Below are 22274 nucleotides of genomic sequence, written 5' to 3'. Positions count from 1 at the left end.
GTGTGTGTCTTTCGGTCTTTCCCACAAGCGCACGCACACACACACACACACACACCATCAATGTTGTGTACAACATTCTACAACCTTCTTGTCTCTATTGGGGCAAGTAGATCAAAAGCAAAAACAGAAAGAAAAAAAAAAGAAATCTGTAAATCACTTGTTCAAAGTATCCATAAAATGTGTTTGTTGTAGGTGATTATTAATTTACAGGTGTGTTTTGACGCCTCATAGGTAACTCTCCACTCAAGATGCCTCGCAGATTGCCAACGGGACTCATAGAGCTGTAACCATACTGATAGCAGCATCTCAAATCACCCATGTGCACTCTAGCTTCACCTCTCAATGTGTCTTTGGCTTAAACCTGAGCTGCTAATATGCCCACCCTGTAGCAAAGTGCAACTGTATACCGGTAGGCAGATACAGCAGCTGTAGCCTTGACTTTGGAACAAACATTAGGCTACATTCTATGAATAGGGTGTTGGGCTGGGCTCACAGAGGGTATATCCCCAAGCATTGAGATGACAAAGGCCTTTGCATTATGTCTCAAATAACATTTGATAGTTTAATGCACATAGAAGGGGTTCAGATTTAGTCAATGCCTTAAGTCATTTTTGTATACTTTGAAGGGTTCATGAAAAGTACAGTCAACAACACTGAATATATCTTCTTAATGTAATCTCTCACAATGGCCACTTAGTCTCTATCTGTATTTATGTTTGGTAAGCCCTGACGAGATAGTCAAAGTCCGTTTGTAACTGCAGAATTTATACATTTTTAACATTGTTGGCATTGTTAGTTGTCATGATTAGTATTCATGCCATCTGGCATAGGCCTTTGTATTAAGGGCTGAGGTAAAGTCAGGCCTCTCATTTCTTTGCTGACTAAAAACATGTGAATGACTTCCTGAAATGCTGATATTCACAGTATTACACTAATCTAACGTCATGACCCAGCCTTTAAAAAACATGACTCATTATCACCTGTTGGCATTGAGGTCACTGTCTTGACATTCTGAAATTCACTGGGTGCGGTTCCATTATCTGTTGCAATCAGTGGCAAGAGCATTACATGGTGAGAAGGGGATTCTGTCTTGTGACTTGTCAGCAGTGTGTGAAGGAGCAGAGTGAGTGTATGTGTTCGTTTGTGAGTGAGTGAGTGAGTGAGTGAGTGAGTGAGTGAGTGAGTGAGTGAGTGAGTGAGTGAACACAAATATAAATTCCATCAGGACACTGTTGACCTAGAGCACACTAAAACGATATATACCCTAACCTAAACATCAGTGCCTCGGGTAACTTCCACAAAGCTGTGAACGATCTGAGAGACAAGGCAAGAAGGGCATTCTATGCCATCAAAAGGAACATAAAACTTGATATACCAATTAGGACCTGGCTAAAAATACTTGAATCAGTTATAGAACACATTGACCTTTATGGTTGTGAGGTCTGGGGTCCGCTCACCATCCAAGAATTCACAAAATGGGACAAAGACCAAATTTAGACTCTACATGCAGAATTCTGCAAAAATATCCTCAGTGTACAATGTAAAACACCAAATCATGCATGCAGAGCAGAATTAGGCCGACACCCGCTAATGATCAAAACCCAGAAAAGAGCAGTTAAATTCTACAACCACCTAAAAGGAAGCGATTCCCAAACCTTTCATAACAAAGCCATCCCCTACAGAGAGATGAACCTGGAGAAGAGTACCCTAAGCAAGTTGGTCCTGGGGCTCTGTTCACAAATACAAACAGACACCACAGAGCCCCAGGACAGCAGCACAACTAGACCCAACCAAATCATGAGAAAACAAAAAGATCATTACTGACACATTGGAAAGAATTAACAAACAAACTGAACAAACTAAAACGCAATTTGGCCCTAAACAAAGAGTACACAGTGTCAGAATACCTGACCACTGTGGGTGACCCAAAATTAATGAAAGCTTTGACTATGTACAGACTCAGTGAGCATAGTCTTGCTATTGAGAGAGGCCACAGTAGACAGACCTGGAGCTCAAGAGAAGACAGGCTATGTCCACACTTCCCACAAAATGAGGTGGAAACTGAGCTGCACTTCCTAACCTCCGGCCAAATATACACTACCGTTCAAACGTTTGGGGTCACTTAGAAATGTCCTTGTTTTTGAAAGAAAAGCACATTTTCTGTCCATTAAAATAACATCAAAATTATCATAAATACAGTGTTCACATTGTTAATGTTGTAAATTACTATTGTATAGCTGGAAACGGGAAGAGGCGACTCCGGGATGCTGGCCTTCTAGGCAGAGTAGCAAAGAAAAAGCCATATCTCAGACTGGCCAATAAAAATAAAAGATTAAGATGGGCAAAATAACTCAAACACTAGATAGAGGGACTCTGCCTAGATGGCCAGCATCCCGGAGTCGCCTCTTCACTGTTGACGTTGAGACTGGTGTTTTGCGGGTACTATTTAATTAAGCTGCCAGTTGAGGACTTGTGATGCTTCTATTTCTCAAACTAAACACTGTAATGTACTTGTCCTCTTGCTCAGTTGTGCACCGGGGCCTCCCACTCCTCTTTCTATTCTGGTTAGGGCCAGTTTGCGCTGTTCTGTGAAGGGAGTAGTACACAGCGTTGTACAAGATCTTCAGTTTCTTGGCAATTTCTCACATGGAATAGCCTTCATTTCTCAGAAAAAGAATAGACTGACGAGTTTCAGAAGAAAGTTCTTTGTTTCTGGTCATTTTAAGCCTGTAATTGAACCCACAAATGCTGATGCTCCAGATACTCAACTAGTCTAAAGAAGGCCAGTTTTATTGCTTCTTTTATCAGACAACAGTTTTCAACTGTGCTAACAAAATTGCAAAAGGGTTTTCTAATAATCAATTAGCCTTTTAAAATGATAAACTTGTATTAGCTAACACAACATGCCATTGGAACACAGGAGTGATGGTTGCTGATAATGGGCCTCTGTACGCCTATGTAGATATTCCATAAAGAATCAGCCATTTCCAGCTACAATAGTCATTTACTTCATTAACAATGTCTACACTGTATTTCTGAGCAATTTGTTGTTATTTTAATGTTCAAAAATGTTGTTTTTCTTTCAACAACATGGAAATGACCACAGAATTTTGAATGGTAGTGTATTTCACAGACCTACAAAGAATTCAAAAACAAAATCAATTTTGATCTCCCATATCTATTGGGAGAAATATTAGTGTGCCATCACAGCAGCAAGATGTGTTTATTTATTTTCCCCTTTGTACTTTAACTATTTGCACATCGTTACGGTATGTAGCCATAAAATGACATTTGAAATGTGTCTTTAATTTAGAAACTTTTGTGAGTGTAATGTTTACTGTTAATTTTTTTATTCTACCTTTGTCTAGGATCTATTTCACTTGCTTTGTCAATGTAAACATATGTTTCCCATGCCAATTAAGACCTTTAATTGAGAGCGGGAGAGAGATACAATAACATGAAACTGATTTGCTGCAGGGAATAGCCTATGCTTGTATCTGTTTTTTGTGTGTGTTTTTTTTTTTACATGTAATGGTGCCCTTATTTTCACAGGATTAAGACGGGGTAAGTTAGTTGCCAGTCGGATACATTTATATGCAAGTGTGAAAGCTGAGAAGGGAGCCCATGAACTGAGTAACTAACTATAAACTAACTAGGCTGTATCTGGGTCAGTGGACCAGAGTGTAGGCCTATTTCGCAACAACATTCTTTAGAGCGCCACTGACTCACCCACCCCCACACACCAAGGACGACGTGTTGTACGCTCTCTACGTGCAGCTTCTCAATGTGTGTGTGTGTGTGTGTGCGCGCGTGTGTATATATATGGCTGATCGACCAGACGCTCACCCGCACGTACAGCACGAGCTCCCCATGCAGTAAGAGCTATAAAATGACGAACTACTATCTCTCGAGCCAGACCGTTAGGCTAAAATCGGTATTCTGTAACTGCATGGGGACTTCGTCACATCTCCTCTCGCCAATATTCACGGAATGTGAAAACAAATTAGATTAAAACAGCGTCCCTGGTCCTTCATCTTTATAGCTACACAATATCTATGTGGTTCTCAAACCTATTTTGTTGTAGCCAAAGATTTTCGATTAAATTGACAAGATAGTCAAGTGACCGCTCTAACAATAGAAATGCATGTCCTCAAAAATGGAAGGCAAGCGAGAGGAGGCGATATCAGGCGGGACCATTCTATTGAATGAGAGGGCAGATAGGTGTTTGAACAGCAGGCACAACAAAGTCATGATTCTCACAATTGCGGGAATGCCACGTGCCTCCACTTATATCAGTAGTCTAAATGTGTAATATGAAGAAACTTGTATTAGATCAAATAAGACACACCTATCTCTACACATTCTCATAGACATCAATACAAAAGGGGCTTATCTCACACAGATTTTGGGGGGAGTAAATCCTCTTGCTTTTCCTCTTCCTCTCTGTAGTAGCCTTCAACTAGCTCACCCGATTCAAATCAAATGTTATTGGTCACCTACACATGGTTAGCAGATGTTAATGCGAGTGTATCGAAATGCTTGTCATTCACCTAGGGCTGATGATTAGTTGGCAAGTTGAATCAGGTGTGCAAGTTCTGGAAGATATAAAATACAGGGAATGGCTTTGGGTCCCAGAGGAGAGGTTTAAGAAACCACTGATCTATTTTATGTACACCAGTGGTTCTCAAGCATCTCCTTGGGGACCCTCAGCCGTTCCATGTATTTGACCTATTCTATTCTAGAGCTAGCACACCTGATTCAACTTGTCAACTAATCATCAAGCCCTTAATGAAATGAACCAGGTGAAATGTAAGGGGTCCCTGAGGAAATGTTTGAGAACCACTGATGTAAACTGCTGTATAGGGGACACCATGCCCACACAAGCCATCCACATACCTGTTGTTTTTCACCTCAAGAAAAGGAGAGCCAACACCTTATAATTAGTGTAAACAAAGGCAGTGTGGATTGCATAGGCTACTGTGTAAGTCACACAGCGAATCTCATCTGACTGGTTTAGTCAAACGCTGATTAATTGTGAGATTAGAATGGAGCTGTGACATTACAGTAGCAATATTGTTAATGTTGCAGATGGGTATGAAATGGCAAAAATAGGCCTAATAGAAATAACAGTATATAACATTTATTATAATTAATTTAGAACTTCACCAAATTCCCTATTGTAGCCTATGACAAACTTTCACTGAAGCAACGTGACAAAGTTCTAAACTTGCACTGAAATGATGAGCAACGTTGCAACTTTCAATGTAGCTGTTTGCTTTCTGCAGCATGCATACAACAATGTAACCTAGTTGAGTTACTGTACGTCCATTGTGAGCTCCACTCAAACAAGCCCAAATCCAAGCTACTGTAAACAAGTGAGCTTTGTGGGGCGTGTGTCTAGAAAAACAGGGTTTGACCAATGAACGCTGACATCCTTACCACATGGTTATCTTGTTTACTACAAGACCTGAAAACCCGCTGAAAACAGATTAAAGAAAACCCGGGCGTGTATTTCATTCCTTTTTAACAAAACTCGACACCTACAGCTATATTTTCACGCTAAAACTGTTTAACTGCCACTGATGTATCTATTCAGTTGAGTCAAATATGTAAAGTAGACGGTTATTTACGTCCGAGTACCGTGTATGTATGGTATTTACTTGATAATGTTTTCGCAGAAGAAAAGCTCCATTCCAATCCTGCCCCTTAATCCATACCGGGTTTGGATATAACCAGCATTTCAACCCTTTTTCAGGCAGGGAAAACAGCATTTCAAGTTACAGCCGGTTAAAGCGAGCTTTAAGGAAGCTGGTGTGTTGAATATTGGCAGAGGTAAGTGCACTGTACCCATTGAAACTTTGGGAGGGTTTTCTCAAGGAAAAGTGCTGTTTTGGATGCATGCTTTTCAACATGTTAGTCGATTCCTTATGCAGTATATAAGGTTTGGATTTTAAGTGCATATTTGTATTGTAAACATGAAGGGGAAAAAAACATGTTCTTATCGCTGCAAAACGCATTGAGGCTACGTTTTATATGACCATGTTTATCAACTGTGAAGTTGCAAATAATATTAGGACCCAGTCAATGCAGACGCTTGTTATTTGTGGGCTATCAGTAATTGTTCAATGAAGCAATCAATGCCTTATATGACATTTTTCTTACAAAGCATGAGCTGCAGAATATAGGCTGTAAACGTGATGTTTTGCATCCTAAAATATCTTGTGTGCATAGATCCTTTGTGACAACCTTATAGAACTAATTTAGTTTAAAACAACATCCAACATTTATCCTATTATTGGGAAACCAGTAAACATAAGAAACAAAATTATAAAATCAAACGAATTAAAAATGAATTATGCATTACACTAAATCATCTACATTAAGTGTCGTAGTGATAATTTTACTGCAATGATGGTGTTTTCATGGTCTATTTTTGGTAAGAGAAATTGACAGTTTTAGTGCGGGCATGCGTGGTTATACTACTTTCTACCGATAAGGGGGTGGACAGCTATGTCATAGACCCTCAAGTTCTAGAATGTTCTGAGAATGGCAGCTATTTTGGTCAGGGAGAAATCCAAACCAGTCTTCGAGTACCACAGTGAGTCATTATACCCATAACCTAGTGGTCAAACAGGGATATGGTTCCAATCGTTTTCCCACCATTCATATTTCCCATAGTGGATTTTAGAAACACTTAAAACAAGGGCTGTGTTTTGTGTAGAATTACCCTTGCGTGATGTTTTGATAACCGTGTAAATCTCTAGGACAATGTGATTTTGATCAATATTTACCCCCCCCCCCAATTCTGTGAACAGTCTTGTGCAAGTTTTAAATAGACACAATACCTGTTAGCAAAGGTGTCAGCTAGAGATGAGGTGCAGGAGCTTGCAGGGATTTGTAGTTTTGCATGATGTCTATTTTGACCTAATTAGCATTTTTGAATCTGAGTAGATGCAGTCAAATATTTGTCACCTTGTCCGAGAGAGATTTACATGGTTATCAAACCAGCACGTCATGGTGAGCCTATACGAAATACAGTCCTTATTTTATGTGTTTCTAAAATCTCCTATGGGAAAAAATAATGGTGGGAAAATGATTAGAACCACTTCCCTGTTTGACCACCAGGTTTTATGGGTATTATGACACCACTGTGGTGCTATATAGGAATGAATGGCAGAAGAGGCATAGGTGATGCATTTCTTGCTTTTACTTTTGGAGGAGAATAAAAGGCATGCGTGTAAAATACAGTGCATTCGGAAGTATTCAGACCCCTTGACTTTTTCCACATTTTGTTACGTTACAGCCTTATTCTAAAATAACTTTTTATTTATTTTAATCCATCTACACACAATACCCTGTAATGACAAACCCAAAATAGATATTTCGAAATGTCAACAACAAAACAATACGTCTTATTTACATAAGTATTCAGACCCTTTGTTATGAGACTCAAAATTGAGCTCAAGTGCATCCTGTTTCCATTGGTCATCCACAATGTTTATACAACTTCATTGGAGTCCACCTGTGGTAAATTCAATTGATTGGACATGATTTGGAAAGGCACACACGTGTCTATATGAGGTCCCACAGTTGACAGTGCATGTCAGAGAAACTAAGCCATGAGGTTGAAGGAATTGTCCGTAGAGCTCCGAGACAGGATTATGCTGAGGCACAGATCTGGGGAAGGGTACCCAAAAAATTCTGCAGGATTGAAGGTCCCCAAGAACACAGCGTCCTCCATCAGTCTTAAATGGAGGAAGTTTGAACCACCAAGACTCTTCCTAGAGCTGGCCGCCTGGCCAAACTGAGCAATCAGGGGAGAAGGGCCTTTTGTCAGGGCGGTGACAAGGAACCCAATTGTCACTCTGACAGATTCAGAGTTCCTCTGGAGATGGAGAACCTTCCAGAAGGACAACAGTCTCTGCAGCACTCCCACCAATCAGGTCTTTATGGTAGAGTGGCCAGACGGAAGCCACTCCTCAGTAAAAGGCACATGACAGCCCGCTTAGAGTTTGCCAAAAGGCACCTAAAGGACTCTGACCATGAGAAACAAGATTCTCTGGTCTGATGAAACCAAGCGTGAACTCTTTGGCCTGAATGCCAAGCTTCACATCTGGAGGAAACTTGGCACCAACCCAACGGTGAAGCATGGTGGTATCGGCATCGTGCTGTGGGGATGTTTTTCAGAGGCAGGGACTGGGAGATTAGTCGGATCGAAGAAAAGGTGAACAGAGCAAAGTATGGAGATATTTGATGAACCTGCTCCAGAGCACTCAGGACCTCAGAATGGGACGAAGGTTCACCTTCCAAAAGGACAACGACCCTAAGCACACAGCCAAGACAACGCAGGAGTGGCTTTGGCACAAATCTCTGAATGTTCTTGAGTGGTCCAGCCCGAACTTGAACCCTATCAAACATCTGCAGAGACCTGTAAATCGTTGTGGAGCGATCCAGTTGCAGAGGGAGGTGTTTAGTCCCAGGGTCCTTAGCTTAGTGATGAGCTTTGTGGGCAGGATGGGGTTACACTAAGCTGTAGTCAATGAACAGCATTCTCACATAGGTGTTCCTTTTGTCCAGGTGGGAAATGGTGGTATGGAGTGCGATTGAGGTTGCATCATCTGTTGGGGCGGTATGCGAGTCTAGGGTTTCTGGGATGATGGTGTTGATGTGAGCCAAGACCAGCCTTTTAAAGCACTTCATAGCTACAGATGTGAGTGCTACTGGGTAGTAGTCATTTAGGAAGGTTACCTTCGCTTTCTTGGGCACAGGGACTATGGTGGTCTGCTTGAAACGTGTGGGTATTACAGACTCGGCCGGGGAGAGGTTGAAAATGTCAGTGAAGACACTTGCCAGTTGTTCCGTGCATGCTTTGAGTAAACATCCTGATAATCCGTCTGGCCCCGCCTTGTGAATGTTGACCTGTTTTTAAAGGTCTTGCTCACATCGGCTACGGAGAGTGTGATCCCACAGTCACCCAGAACAGCTTTTGCTCTCATGCATGCTTCAGTGTTGCTTGCCTCGACACGAGCATTAAAGGAATTTAGCCCATCTGGTAGGCTCGAGGCTGGGTTTCTCTTTGTAGTCTGTAATAGTTTGCAAGCCCTACCATATCCGTCAGCGCCGGTGTAGTACGATTCAATCTTAGTCCTGTATTGACGTTTTTCCTGTTTGATGGTTCATCTGAATTGCATTCAGTTGTGAAACTTTCCCCTTATAAGACGTGTTATTTTCCCCTGTATTCCTGGTATAGAGTTACAGTGCCACCTGTGGCTGGTGACTATTGTATGCCTCTACGTACAGCAGCGAGCTACTGTTACAGAGGGCCAATGTTGTGAAATCAAAGGAAATTCTGTTACCATCAGGTTGGTTCATCATTACACCAGTGAGTCAAACATTACTGGAATCAAGGAGGGGATGGAGAGAACCTTACCTCCCCCTTCTCTCTTTCATACTCAGCCTTTGGCTTCTCTGGTGGCATTGTTGTTGCTTATGCACACACACACACACTTCCCTTCTCTCTTTGATGTGTTTTTAATCGGTATTTCAGGATATGATGGACCGTGAATACTCAACAGAGCAAATCTGGTTCACCCTAAATCTTTCCCAACTGTAAATTGTTCTTCTATATTTTCTAGAAGGGGTGACTCACTGTGTCTTGCTCTCTGGTTTCCAGAATTGCATCAGTTATCGTGATGACGTACCTATACTGATGCCCATTGGAATGTTTCTATTGACGACGTGAGAACGGCAGGGGGATTGATGCTAGAATGAGTTCATGGGATTAGAGGTAGAATCACTTTGCAGGAGAAGAGTTAATTTATTATTGGGAGAATGTTTTTGGAGAATCCCACACCTCAAATTATTGGAGACTATTATTGAAGCCCTGCCTCTCGCATTTCCTGTGCAGGGTAAATACAAAGCATTTTGTCATAATCGTTTCTTTTTGAACATGTAACTTGGAACAACTTTAACAAATGAAGAGTCATTAGTAGGCCACTCTTTTGGAATTAATATATTTCTGGTTTGAAGATTCTATTCACAGGCTACTGTTGTGTAATGGTAATAGTATTTTAAGGTAGGCCTACACATTCCATTGGGATGTTGAATGTCAGCTAACTTTAGCTCTGTGTGTAGGAGGTTTAACCAGCAATGAGCTCTCTGTAAAAGTCAAGGCAAACCTTGTGGCTCAGGTGGTAGAGCATGGCCCTCAGGTGGTAGAGCATGGCCCTCAGGTGGTAGAGCATGGAGCTCAGCTCAGGTGGTAGAGCATGGAGCTCAGCTCAGGTGGTAGAGCATGGAGCTCAGCTCAGGTGGTAGAGCATGGAGCTCAGCTCAGGTGGTAGAGCATGGAGCTCAGCTCAGGTGGTAGAGCATGGAGCTCAGCTCAGGTGGTAGAGCATGGAGCTCAGCTCAGGTGGTAGAGCATGGCGCTTGCAATGCCAGGGTTGTGGGTTTGATTCCCACAGGGGACAAGTGTGAATAAGTTGAAATGTATGCACTCACTACTGTAAGTTGCTCTGGATAAGAGCATCTGGTAAAATGTCTCAAGTGTCCGAAATAGAGAAGGACTCCAAAATAGGTCATGGGTAAATATTTGTGTTGTAACTCTATCTGAGGAAGCCAGCTGATCCCAAGCCACCACACACCATAGTATATAGTTGTGTTGTAACTCTATCTGAGGAAGCCAGCTGATCCCAAGCCACCACACACCATAGTATATAGTTGTGTTGTAACTCTATCTGAGGAAGCCAGCTGATCCCAAGCCACCACACACCATAGTATATAGTTGTGTTGTAACTCTATCTGAGGAAGCCAGCTGATCCCAAGCCACCACACACCATAGTATATAGTTGTGTTGTAACTCTATCTGAGGAAGCCAGCTGATCCCAAGCCACCACACACCATAGTATATAGTTGGATGGTGTAGAAACAAGTCACCTCCTACCCACTGATTTGGTGTCAGATGTGTTTTTATCTAATAGTCAAGGATAGGGTTGGGGGATATGGTCATCTGATGCAATTTCAACCAAGAGTGTTTAGGTGGGGAGGGGGTAGATTTGGATCTAAGACAGGTGTTCATTCAAGTGCTGATGAAGACCAATTATGTAATTGATTAGCTTTCAGGAGTGCCCTCCCCACACTCTTAATCAATCCATCAACATTCATGGCAGAATGGCTGAGCTGTCATCCACACATGCACCTGTATGGCTATGACTCTGTCAATAAAGTTAACTTTATAGAGCTTCAAAACATGAAAGACAATCGTAAAGTGAGCACACAGATTTTTTTTTCTCTGTAATGTGTTGAAAGCAGATGGTCAATTTCTCAATCCTCATTGCCCCTGCAATGGCATTTGACTGTAAAAGAGATTAAGTGTAACATGCGCACTTCTAAGATCTTTTAAAATGGATACCAATGACAACCAGAGTGCATTTCTCAGAATGCAACACAGCATGATTTCTGAGGCAGGATCAGTATTCTCCTACTACAGTAACTAAACCCAAACTCTACTCCTGTTTCGTCTGTCTGTCTCTGTCTGTGTTCCCAATAGATCTTCTGAGTCTACAGACAGTGTTACTGCCAACCATGTTACCTAAGAGTCGTCTGGGGAAGCGTTCCCCATTAGGGGCGTTGGTGTGTACCTCCTGCCCCTCCATGGAGAGCACACTGGAGACAGGGGGTCATGGGGACCCCGAGGGAGGTGTGGGGGGCCCAACCATGGGATCACCAGGGCCCCAGCATCTCAGCAGGTTCAACAACAAACTACTTCCAGGACAGAAGGTGAGGGAGACATTCTTATGTTACATGTCATGCTTGAGAGAACACTGACAATCTGTCTGTCACTCTCTAATTCAAATTCAGATTGTTTTAATGAATTTTCTCTTTCCTCGAAGTATTGCTGTCTGTCTTTTTATATCTGTCTCTCTTATGCTCCCCCTATCTTTGCACTAACCCTGACTTGTTCTTTTTGACTTGTCATTGTACATCTCTCTCTCAATCGTTGTACATCTCTCTCTTGCTCTCTCAATTCAAAGGGGCTTTATTGGCATGGGAAATATGTTTACATTGCCAAAGCAAGTAAAATAAACAAAAGTGAGAGGATCATTTAACAACGTCAACAAAAAACTATTAGAAATGAACAGTAAACATTGATTGGCGTCTTCTCATGGCAACGGGCCACTTGCTGCTATGATTGCCGTCTTCTCATGGCAACGGGCCACTTGCTGCTATGATTGCCGTCTTCTCATGGCAACGGGCCACTTGCTGCTATGATTGCCGTCTTCTCATGGCAACGGGCCACTTGCTGCTATGATTGCCGTCTTCTCATGGCAACGGGCCACTTGCTGCTATGATTGCCGTCTTCTCATGGCAACGGGCCACTTGCTGCTATGATTGCACATTGTGGTATTTTGCCAAACAGATATGGGAGCTTATCAATGTTGGATTTTGTTATAGTGCGGACACTATACAAATCATTCCTACTGAATATGTGGTGTACTTAACTGCAGTATAGTATTATGACTGTTCATGGGAGCATTGTTATTATGGACATGTGTTGACTGTGACCTTTACCCAGAGTCGGTACATTATTAATGTGACACTGCCTCATGTTGAGTTGGGTATATCACTCCTGTTTTCTACCATTTCTACATGGCTGTACACCTTTATTTTGGAGTTTGCAAGTAAAGACAATGAACCTTGAAACGCTTGTCAAGTTCTCAAATTCTTTGTGGGTCTGTGTGATCTGAGGGAAATCTGTATCTGTGGTCATACAGGTTAGGAAGTGCAGCTCAGTTTCCACCAATTTAGTTGACAATGGGCACATATCCTGTCTTCTCTTGAGAGCCAGGTCTGCCTATAACGACCTCTCAATAGCAAGGCTATGCTCGCTGAGTCTGTACATAGTCAAGGATTTTGGGTCAGTCACAGGGGTCAGGTATTCTGCCACTGTGTACTCCTCTGTTTAGGACTCTCTCTCTCTCCATCCATATCACTCCCTCCTATTTCCTCCCTCAATTACACTTCTGTCGCTAACCTCTCCCTCTCTCTTTAGGTGTATGTGTTGTGTGGAGGGCATGAGTGCACAGGGATAGTGGAGCAACACAACCATGTGGATAATGAGGTGGCCGTCCTACTGCCTGTCCTGGGACAGCATGTCCTGAGGAAACTAGAGGACGTATGGACCTGCCCCACCGTACCGCCTCCACCTTCTACTACGACACAAGGCACAGGCAGACCACACCAAATGTCCTCCTGCATCGACGTGCCCAGGAGGTTAGTGTAGTGTGGATGTCATTTGTGTGTTAACTGGAGCAGGGTATGCATTCCCCTGTCATTGTGTGTGTCTCTCTCTCTATACCTTATCGTTCTCCCTGCTACAGGAGTGCGGAGACTATGGATGAGATGATGGCAGCCCTGGTTCTGACCAGCCTGTCCTGCAGCCCTCTGGTCCCGAGCCCTCCTCAGAGAGACACAGTCACAGGTAATTCATTGACAGAATAATTGATTGAGTGATAAGCTCTTGGTTATATTTTTTTCTCTCCCAGTTTTTGTCAACCATTGCAGCACTAGTAAGGTGTGTGTGTGTGTGTGTGTGTGTCTCAGTTGGTAGAGCATATTGTTTGCAACGCCACGATTGTAGGTCCAATTCCCATAGGGGTCCAGTACGAAAATATATGCACTGTAAGTTACTTCTGGATAAGTTACTAATGTGTGTGTGTACAGCAGGTTCTGCTGGTATGGAGTGTGGAGGCGGGGAACTCTCAGACAGTGGAAGTAGTGGCTACTGGAGCTGTGACCATGGCTACGGAAGCCCGGCTCCCTCTCCACCAATCACAGAAACAGAGGGTCACAGCCTGTCCATGCCCCCTGATGAGGGATTGGACATGGAGCAGGTGCTGTTTGAAGAGCCAGCACCACGGAAACGCAGGGTGAGTTGGGTAGTCACGGGGACAGACTTGCTAAAATTGACCAATGTGCTTGCCAGTAAATTCTGTCACATATCAGCTACTTGTTCTTGATTTAATGTTCCATCAGCCTTGCTTACCTATGAACTTGTTTCCTCTCAGAACTCAGTGAAGTTGGCCTACAGGTGTCTGTGGCCAAACTGTGGGAAGATTCTGAAGTCTGTCGTTGGGATTAAACGTCACATCCGTACCCTGCATTTGGGGTAAGTGTCTAGGGATGAGACTGATCTTTGGTGCAAAAATGGCGGCCGTTGACATTATAAAGTCTTAACTTTTATTATCAGATGATGTGACAGCGCTTCTACTAGCAGTAATAGTGGCACAAGAAAACAACTGTTGCATTAATCTATGTACTGTATATCCACGTGTTTTCAGCCAAGTCAGTGAGCATGAGCGTTGCTCCTGCAGCGAGGAGGACTTCTACTACACAGAGATCCATCAGCGGGAGGCGCGGCCTCTCACCCGACCTCTAGGGGTCTCCACCCCCAGCACCCCATGGCCGGCCTGCACCTCCACCTCCAGCCCCTCTCCCGCTGGCGTAGGACCAGGAGCTGGAGGAGACTCCCCCACAGAAGTGAGCCCCCAGCTCAGCCAGTCTGCCCCCTCCACCCCAGACTTCTTCTGGCAGGTCCACTCTGAGCACTCCTACCAGGTAAGCACTAGGACAACTGCCCTCCCTGCTATTCATGTCTAAGTTATCTCTGTTCTGCACACCGGGAATGAAAAGTGGAAAACAAATGTGTTTCTTGAGTTAAATATATAACAAGCATGCTATGAGCACCTATTGTAAACTCTGTTTTTGTATGTGGTTATATAGCCTATTGTTTCATATTTCGCAATCAATGATCCTACCTGATCGCAATCATTGATCACTTTATTTATCTCTGTAGGTTCCAGTCCAGGTGGTGGCTCCACCTGTCTCGGTCTCCTCCTGCCATTGTACCACACCTACCTCAACCCTCCACCCAAGACAGGTAAACTTGCCTGAAGCACTGGGTGGGTAGAGTTTGCACTTTAGGACTGAAGGAATGGTCTCAAATGTGCAAACCCCGGCTGAGCTAAATCAAAGAAAAGTGTTGGTAAAGGAGCTGGACAACAGACTATGACAATCAACACAACCCTGACTCCTGGGGCTCTTGGACTCAACTGTCACTGCAGAATCCAATAGGAGAATCTCAAGGGAAATTCCCTGTAGATAATTGATTTATAAACACTCAGTTAAGAATCTACTGTACAACTGCTGTTCATGCTCTATGTCCAGGTATATGCTATTTTCGCTGGTAGAATTCAACATATTTTTGCCCTTTAAACACAGAATTGTCCATATATCCAAGCGTTTTGAATTCATCACATATTTGCTTTTAAAAGTGGAATATTTGCAGAAACATCTCCCATACAGAGCCTTTGCCAGTATGTGTTTGGAGAATTGAATTCAGTCCATCAGGGAAAAATAGCATTTGTTTTCTAGGATAGATTTAGTGCCCTGTCTCCAGAGCTGCTCTATACTGCCAATAGTGTCATGGATATTTACCAGCTAATCCTGTGTTGATTTGATCATATTTTCTTTCCATCGCTGAACTGGCTGCCTTTGCCTCCACTGGGCCATAGTTTCTCGTTAGATGGTGCTACAACACTGCCACCTATCGATATGTAGTAGAAACTGCTGGTAATTTATTTGTAACAACACGTGGACACTGGCGTGATCAAGCCACTGCAGTAGTCTGCAGCGGTACACACAAAGAGAAATCAACGCTGATGCCGTTTCAGCAGTTAACATGCATCGTTCAGTTTACTGTAATCTAAATACGCATTGCATGAATGCTAAAATAGTGGATGAAGACTTTCCTTACTTTCACCAGTGTTGTTTTGCTGGACCTTGCAGTATTGTGAGAGATGGCAACATCAAATGCAATATGTTGTCATTTATTTTATTAGTGTACATAACAAATGCATTGAACCAGATTGATCTACACCGCTCAGTTCCCATCTGTAGTATTGTTGATATTTACAGATTTTAGTTATATTTTCCTTTAGGGTTGTAGATTTCTCAGCACAACACATGTTCAATTCAGTTGTGGGTTATTTGTATACAATTAGACAGATTAGTTAGTAGTCTCTAACCAATTACCAAAAACTGAGTTTACACTTATTTATAGTGGCTGTCCTTGTCTCTTCTCATCTGCAGTTCCTTTCCCTTCAGTGGAGGTAAAGGAGAGGAGATGTGGAAAAGTAGCCTTTTGAAAGGACATTATGCTCTTCATCACCCATAACAAAGGCAGTCATAATATGTATGTTCTGTTGTTTTTCTATGCACTGCTTCTCACCTGTTTCCCCCTCTGTCCACCAGGGTGCGTCGTTCCGTGTGAGGTCAGTCAGTGTGGGAGAACAGTGGCTGCAGCAGCAGAGTTCCCCCATCAGACCACACCCTGTCAGCACTTCTCCCCAACGCAGCCACTGGTCCGCAAGGTGAGATATTTATACTATTACTAATGTATCACTATTGATAACATTTTAATGCCTCATATCTGCCTCAGTCGATCTGAGTCTACAGTCATTTCCCTTCTCGCCGATCTGAATTTTCTGTCTTTTCCTCACTCTTATCTATGCATCTCGTTACTTATGACTCTCTCTCCATTTCCGTTCATTACATTTACTGTAAATTGACTTCCCCTCCCCCTCTCTTTCCCTCCCTCTTTTCTCTCTATAGGAGAATCCGTGGCGAGGCGAAGAAGTGCCGTAAGGTGTACGGCATCGAGCACCGGGACCAGTGGTGCACCGCCTGTCGCTGGAAGAAAGCCTGCCAGCGCTTCCTCGACTGAACCCCTCACAGAAGAGGGGGATGAAGAGCAAGAGAAAGAAAGACGGAGCTGTCACCTCTTCGAGTGAAGACTGAGGAAAGATCTGGGGGGTCAACCAGTGGAGCACCATGTACGTTGATGTTTATTTCTTTCTTTACAAAAAAACGTTTTTTTGTACTTTTTACCACTTTACTAAAAGTTTTATGTATTTTGTTCATGTCTTTGACAACTTCGGGTTCTTGTGTGTTGGTGCTCATGGTGAACTCTGCGTGGGGCAGGCAGCTAAATGACCTATGACTGGTAAGCTATGACCTTTACCAGAAGCGTAGTTTTGCATCTCAGTTCCCCTGTCTTCCTGCCCAGGGAGGGGCTATAAAGGAAGTGGAACGTGTGATCCTCTCTTCCAAATCTTTGGCTATAACTTATAAACAGCAGCTCTTCTATACCCAGCAGCTATATAGGGGATGTCTATAGATCTATGACATCATGCCGTCCATAACTTGGCTTGGAAACAAGGCTTTTGCTGCCTGTTGCTAATTGTGGGCCTGAGCCAGACAGGAGCTGAGCAGAACATCTGATCTGTAAATTAACCTAACTTCCAAACGCCTGGGCAAGAACAGATCCGTATGATACAAAGGTTAACCGATCCATCAGGCTTTGGCTTCCTGTCTGTGCATGCAGTGGAGAATGATGACGAGGAGAAGAACGTAAAGTGATACTAAATAAAGCCTCACTAAATACTTAGGTCCTGTAAATAGCATGCTTGTTACCATGTCAGAGAAGAGAGTTTCAGTCAACTTGCTCATTTATTTGTTAAAAAGTATTGAGTTTCATTTACACCAGCTCTTGTCAATTGCATATAGTGCACGGATTGGTTGAGAGAATCCCCCTTGACCTATAGGATTCCATCTGCTCATGATCTACCAAGCGTCGGTAACCAGGAAGTTGTGTCCTAAACATAGAGAATGGATTGGAGGAGTAAAATGCAGATTTGGGAGTCATTAGCCCAACCTGTCTGATGTCATAAGCCATTTATTCCTGCAAACGTGTATGTAGCTTTTTTGTAGTGTATTTGGCTTTTTTAAGGGAACAAAAACATGTTTTTTGGTGATGTTGAATATGTTAATTTGTATTGTGTTTCGTTATGTTATCCAGCAATGTTGTCTATATTTTGCAACTTGTCGTTTTTCTAAGGTGTGTTAAATACAATGTTCCGCCAAGAATTACCATGTTGTGGGATATAGGAATGAATTCACATACTTTAGACCAATCAGATGTCATACACATTGATTTTTACTTCTCTGAGCATGATGTAACCAACTGTTAAAGTGAAGGACCCAGTATCTCATCCTTCTTGTTAGCAGCTACGGTAGCTATCCTTTCTGGTATGCCTTAAAGTCTTCTTAGTTACACCAGAAATAGTCTATAATATAGCCTCGTAACAGGCTTTGGTCATGCTAACGGATATCATTTCAGAGCACTAGTCTATAATTAAAGAGACACTATGACAGAATAGGACATGAAAGTATTGGTTCCCTTTAAAACATGGAGGTCATTGGCAGCTTTGGTCTCTTACTCACATCGTTGTAATAAAATGAGCCATTTGTATAAATATATTTTGTCAGGAATCAATCTCCATACATTAGCCATATGCTTGGATATCCAACACTCCAGTACCAGCCTCAGTACTGCTGAAACACTAACTGAATTGTGTTATCGAGGTTCCAGGTTTGATGTGGAATGTGCCACGTGGTGCCAATAATAAGAACTAAAATATGGTGCCAAGATTGAGTCTGAAAACATTTACATGGCTAAGGGTTTATCTAGAATGATATGCTGCATTGTGGCCCTAAACCCTTGTCACTCTGCCACTTATTGTAAATTAACTTGCATAAACCGATGTTTCATATGTTAAAACCCAAAATGCTTGAATGCTTGTTTATTGAAACTCATGTTTCCTTGCAGTAAGCCAATGTATCCACAGAAGCAAAAAAAAAGTATATATTGTGTTATGTATAGTTAACTGCCAAAATAATGGAAACACTTGAGTAAATGAGGGATACAAGGTATATTGAAATCAGATGCTTCCACAAAGGTGTCGTTCCTGAGTTAAACAATGAACATCCCATCATGCTTAGGGTCATGTATAAAATGCCCAGTTGCCCATTGTTTTGGCTACCATGGCTAGAAGAAGAGCTCTCCGTGACTTTGAAAGAGGGGTCTTAAAGGCACATAGAGGGTTTAAAGAGCGTGTCAGTCACCAGATTTGAACCCAATTGAATAATTATGGGAGATAATGGAGCATCGCCTGAGACAGCGTTTTCCACTACCGTCAACAAAACACCAAATGATGGAATGGTGCCGCAACCCTCCGAGTTCCAGACATTCCTTTATTCTGGCAGTTACCTGTATGTACTGTACCTGGAGAAAGAAATTATCTCTGAATAAAGTAATTTTTTTATTATGATGCACTATTTTTATATGGAATCTGGAATGTTTTGGTCCTTTTGATGTTGAAATATGCTTGATAAAGATTAACCCTGTCTCTAGTAGTCTTGTTTTTATTCTCCTTTTTCAAATCTTGGCCTCAAGTTAGATGTAAAGTTATACACCTTTCCATGTTGAGTTGTGAGCCTGCATCTATACAGATATTTTATTTGATCAAGAGGACATTTATTGTTATTATACAAGACATTTGGTGTGGACATTTTTTGTTTAATAAATGGAGCATTGTGGGATTCATACAAGATGTCATTGTCTCGTGAACATTCTAGAACGCTGGAACAAAACACCTCAAGACACTGAATCATTTGCTGCATAACAAGCCACAAAACAAATCGTAAACTATCTTTATTGATATGTAAAATTTCTGCTATTTACAGGTTTTATACTGCACAACAAAATGGTTTCACGTAATAACTCAGACCACTGTTCATACATACAGTAGGGTCTCTATTCAATGTTTTGGTGGTGTTGGAGGTGGAACTGCGTCAGAGATGCCAACTCCACAAGCGGCTCCTGGCATTCATCCTAAAGCGGACATTGTCATTGGCTGTACGGAGGTACATTAAGAGAAATCCCACGCAGCCTTGGTTACAAGTTGGAACACTGGAATGTAAGAGTAACTATTTCTTTATAGCCTACACCAGGGACCATCAACTACATTCAGTTGCGGGCTGATTTTTTTTCTTTCTTTTTTTTCTTGAGCAGGTGGTGTGGGGGCCTGAACATAATTACAAATAATTTGAAGACTGCAAGAAGCCCAAACAGATATAACGTTTGACTAAAACATAACGTTTCTTACATTTGTACATAATCTATTGGTAAATAGCCCACCCATTTTCACCTACCTCATCCCCACAGTTTTTATTTACTTTTCTGCTCTTTGCACACCAATATCTCTACCTGTACATGATCATCTGATCATTTATCACTCCAGTGTTAATCTGTAATATTGTAATTATCCGCCTACCTCCTCATGCCTTTTGCACACATTGTATATAGACTCCCCTTTTTTCTCTACTGTGTTATTGACTTGTTAATTGTTTACTCCATGTGTAACTCTGTGTTGTCTGTTCACACTGCTATGCTTTATCTTGGCCAGGTCGCAGTTGCAAATGAGAACCTGTTCTCAACTAGCTTACCTGGTTAAATAAAGGTGAAAAAAAAAAAAAAAAAAAATATGATCACATATCTATGTGTGGGAGTAGTTTGGAACAGATTTCCTCAATTTAAATCACTTGGAGCTGATTTGCAGCTGTTTTTTGTCTTTTATGTTAAATTATTTTATTTGAATTGTTGGGCCGCCAGTTGGGGAAGCATAGCCTACACTTTCTCTTACCTTTTAACACTAGTGGGGCGGGTGTGGCTTGGTGACAATGATGGCAAGAGCAGTTGCTCACAGATTTGACAGCTCCGACGCAGTTCCACCTCCAACACGGTCAAAACATGCACTATGCAGATGTCTGCTATCGCTGGTTAACACGTGAACTGATTGGCTACATCTGCGTCCGCTTCAAAAAACACATGCCAAGGTTCATTCTCAAGTCAGAACATTAGTTTTGCCAACAGATCATTGGTACATGAGCATGGATATATCATTTAAGTTTTACGCAGTAGTAACAGTTCATTGTGATGTTTTGCTCCAAATTATAGTAGCCAGGGTTGAAATTGAAGTTTGGAGAATAGTTCTGAAGATGTGAATAGGTTACAAGCCATCCACAAACCTAATACTGAGATTGTGTTATAATATATATTATATTATATAAGATAATCATGAACATATTTTAGCGCATTTTCAATTGGAAATCTGAAAGTCATTTTTGTGTTAGCCACTAGAGGGTAACCTAACAAAGAGAGTGCCTTGCCCGGTCACCAAACAAGCTCCCTCTCACGTACTGTACTGCTTCAGGAAATCCATGGAAAATTCACTAGTAAGTCATTTAAATTCATGAAGTTTACACTGAATTAGCCTATGTAATAATAATAGCCATAATTGATGAAGGCAAACATGGTTTGAAAAGTTACATTACAGATGCAGTATAGACAGCAAAACAAATACAGTGTGTTCGTGTGTCTATAATATTAATCCAATGTGATTCTCTGATAAACCATTTAGCTATATACATGGTCTTTTTAATACTATTTTCTTAGCTTTTATTCATAATATGTTATTGTTATCAATGAGGAAATGCAGCATACAAGACTGAATCTATAATGCTCCAGTGTGGATTTTCATGAGGGGTTGTGTTCAGAACAGAAGTTTAATCATCACCTTGGTGACGGATTTGAATATGTAGGGCGGGGTTGGGGGTTGCTAGGTTACGACATGTGCGTCATTGCCAGGGATACAGTTGCCGTGTGCGTTGCTACACCTTGTTCTGTTGGGTGATGTCAGCGGAGACGCTGTTGTAGGACTTGCTAGCTCGGGTGCTCATGCCCAGGTATTGCTTCAGGAACTCACTGAACCGTTTCTGGTTGTTCCACTTGCGGGCAGATTTCCGGACGCCTATGAACCCGCCGTAGCGCTTCTGCAAGGGCCTCCCGGGGCCCATCAACTTCCTGTAGCCATGCCTTCCCTTCAGGAAACCCCCGAAGCGCTTCGACAGACTTATCCCCGCCGCTCCGTCCTGCTCTCTCTCCATCGCGTTATCCCCCTCGTCCTCGTCCCCCTCTTCCTCGTCCCTTTCCTGCATTTCCTGGGGCAGCTGGGAGTTGTAGACATCAGCGGTTAGCCGGCTCTCACTGCCCAACTCGTCTATGCCCAGAGCACGGACCACGTGGTCAAACCTCTGCAGGGCTACTGGGTACATCAGCCCCCCTTCCCCCTGTTCCTCTTCTTCCTCTGGCAGCATGGCTTCCACCTCCTTCTGGGCCCGGGTCAGCATGGCAGCGCCCCCTATGGGCAGGGAGGGTAACTGTGGGGAGGCTGAGGCCTTGCGGCACATGTCCCAAGTGAAGGCAGGGGACACGTTACCCTCACACTCCACCAGACACACCTGAGACGGGG

General features: G+C 42.5%; 2 protein-coding genes across 3 annotated transcripts in view; one reads left to right on the top strand and one right to left on the bottom strand.

The window, feature by feature from the left end:
• Positions 1-5466: 5466 nt before the first annotated feature.
• On the top strand, positions 5467-19310 carry LOC115146383 (zinc finger protein 395-like). 2 transcript variants are annotated; one of them, XM_029688425.2, is made up of 10 exons: positions 5467-5832; positions 11552-11781; positions 13055-13275; positions 13383-13483; positions 13729-13931; positions 14070-14170; positions 14343-14619; positions 14858-14941; positions 16315-16433; positions 16675-19310. In XM_029688425.2, the coding sequence occupies exons 2-10, from the start codon at positions 11587-11589 to the stop codon at positions 16784-16786; spliced, it is 1413 nt and encodes a 470-aa protein (XP_029544285.1). In that variant the 5' UTR covers positions 5467-5832; positions 11552-11586; the 3' UTR covers positions 16787-19310. The 2 variants fall into 2 exon arrangements, with proteins under 2 accessions (XP_029544285.1, XP_029544282.1); XM_029688422.2 differs by having other exon boundaries at positions 13726-13931.
• LOC115146667 (proenkephalin-A-like) overlaps positions 19098-22274 on the bottom strand; it is a 47512-nt gene continuing 44335 nt past the window's right edge. The window contains exon 3 of the mRNA XM_029688734.2: positions 19098-22263. Coding sequence (XP_029544594.1) covers positions 21634-22263 — 630 coding nt within the window. The 3' untranslated portion in view covers positions 19098-21633. The remainder of the gene's footprint in view (positions 22264-22274) is intronic.

The sequence above is a fragment of the Oncorhynchus nerka genome, linkage group LG18 (genome assembly GCF_034236695.1).
Source record: "Oncorhynchus nerka isolate Pitt River linkage group LG18, Oner_Uvic_2.0, whole genome shotgun sequence".
Lineage (NCBI taxonomy): Eukaryota > Metazoa > Chordata > Actinopteri > Salmoniformes > Salmonidae > Oncorhynchus > Oncorhynchus nerka.
This window is presented reverse-complemented; position numbering and strand designations above follow the sequence as displayed.

What these genes read in the sequence shown, in the direction of transcription:
- LOC115146383 (XM_029688422.2), top strand. Translation starts at nt 11,587, where the DNA reads ATGTTACCTAAGAGTCGTCTGGGGAAGCGTTCCCCATTAGGGGCGTTG. An exon ending in TGCATCGACGTGCCCAGGAG is followed by an intron (nt 13,276 to 13,382) that starts GTTAGTGTAGTG and finishes TCCCTGCTACAG; the next exon opens with GAGTGCGGAGACTATGGATG. An exon ending in ATCCGTACCCTGCATTTGGG is followed by an intron (nt 14,171 to 14,342) that starts GTAAGTGTCTAG and finishes ACGTGTTTTCAG; the next exon opens with CCAAGTCAGTGAGCATGAGC.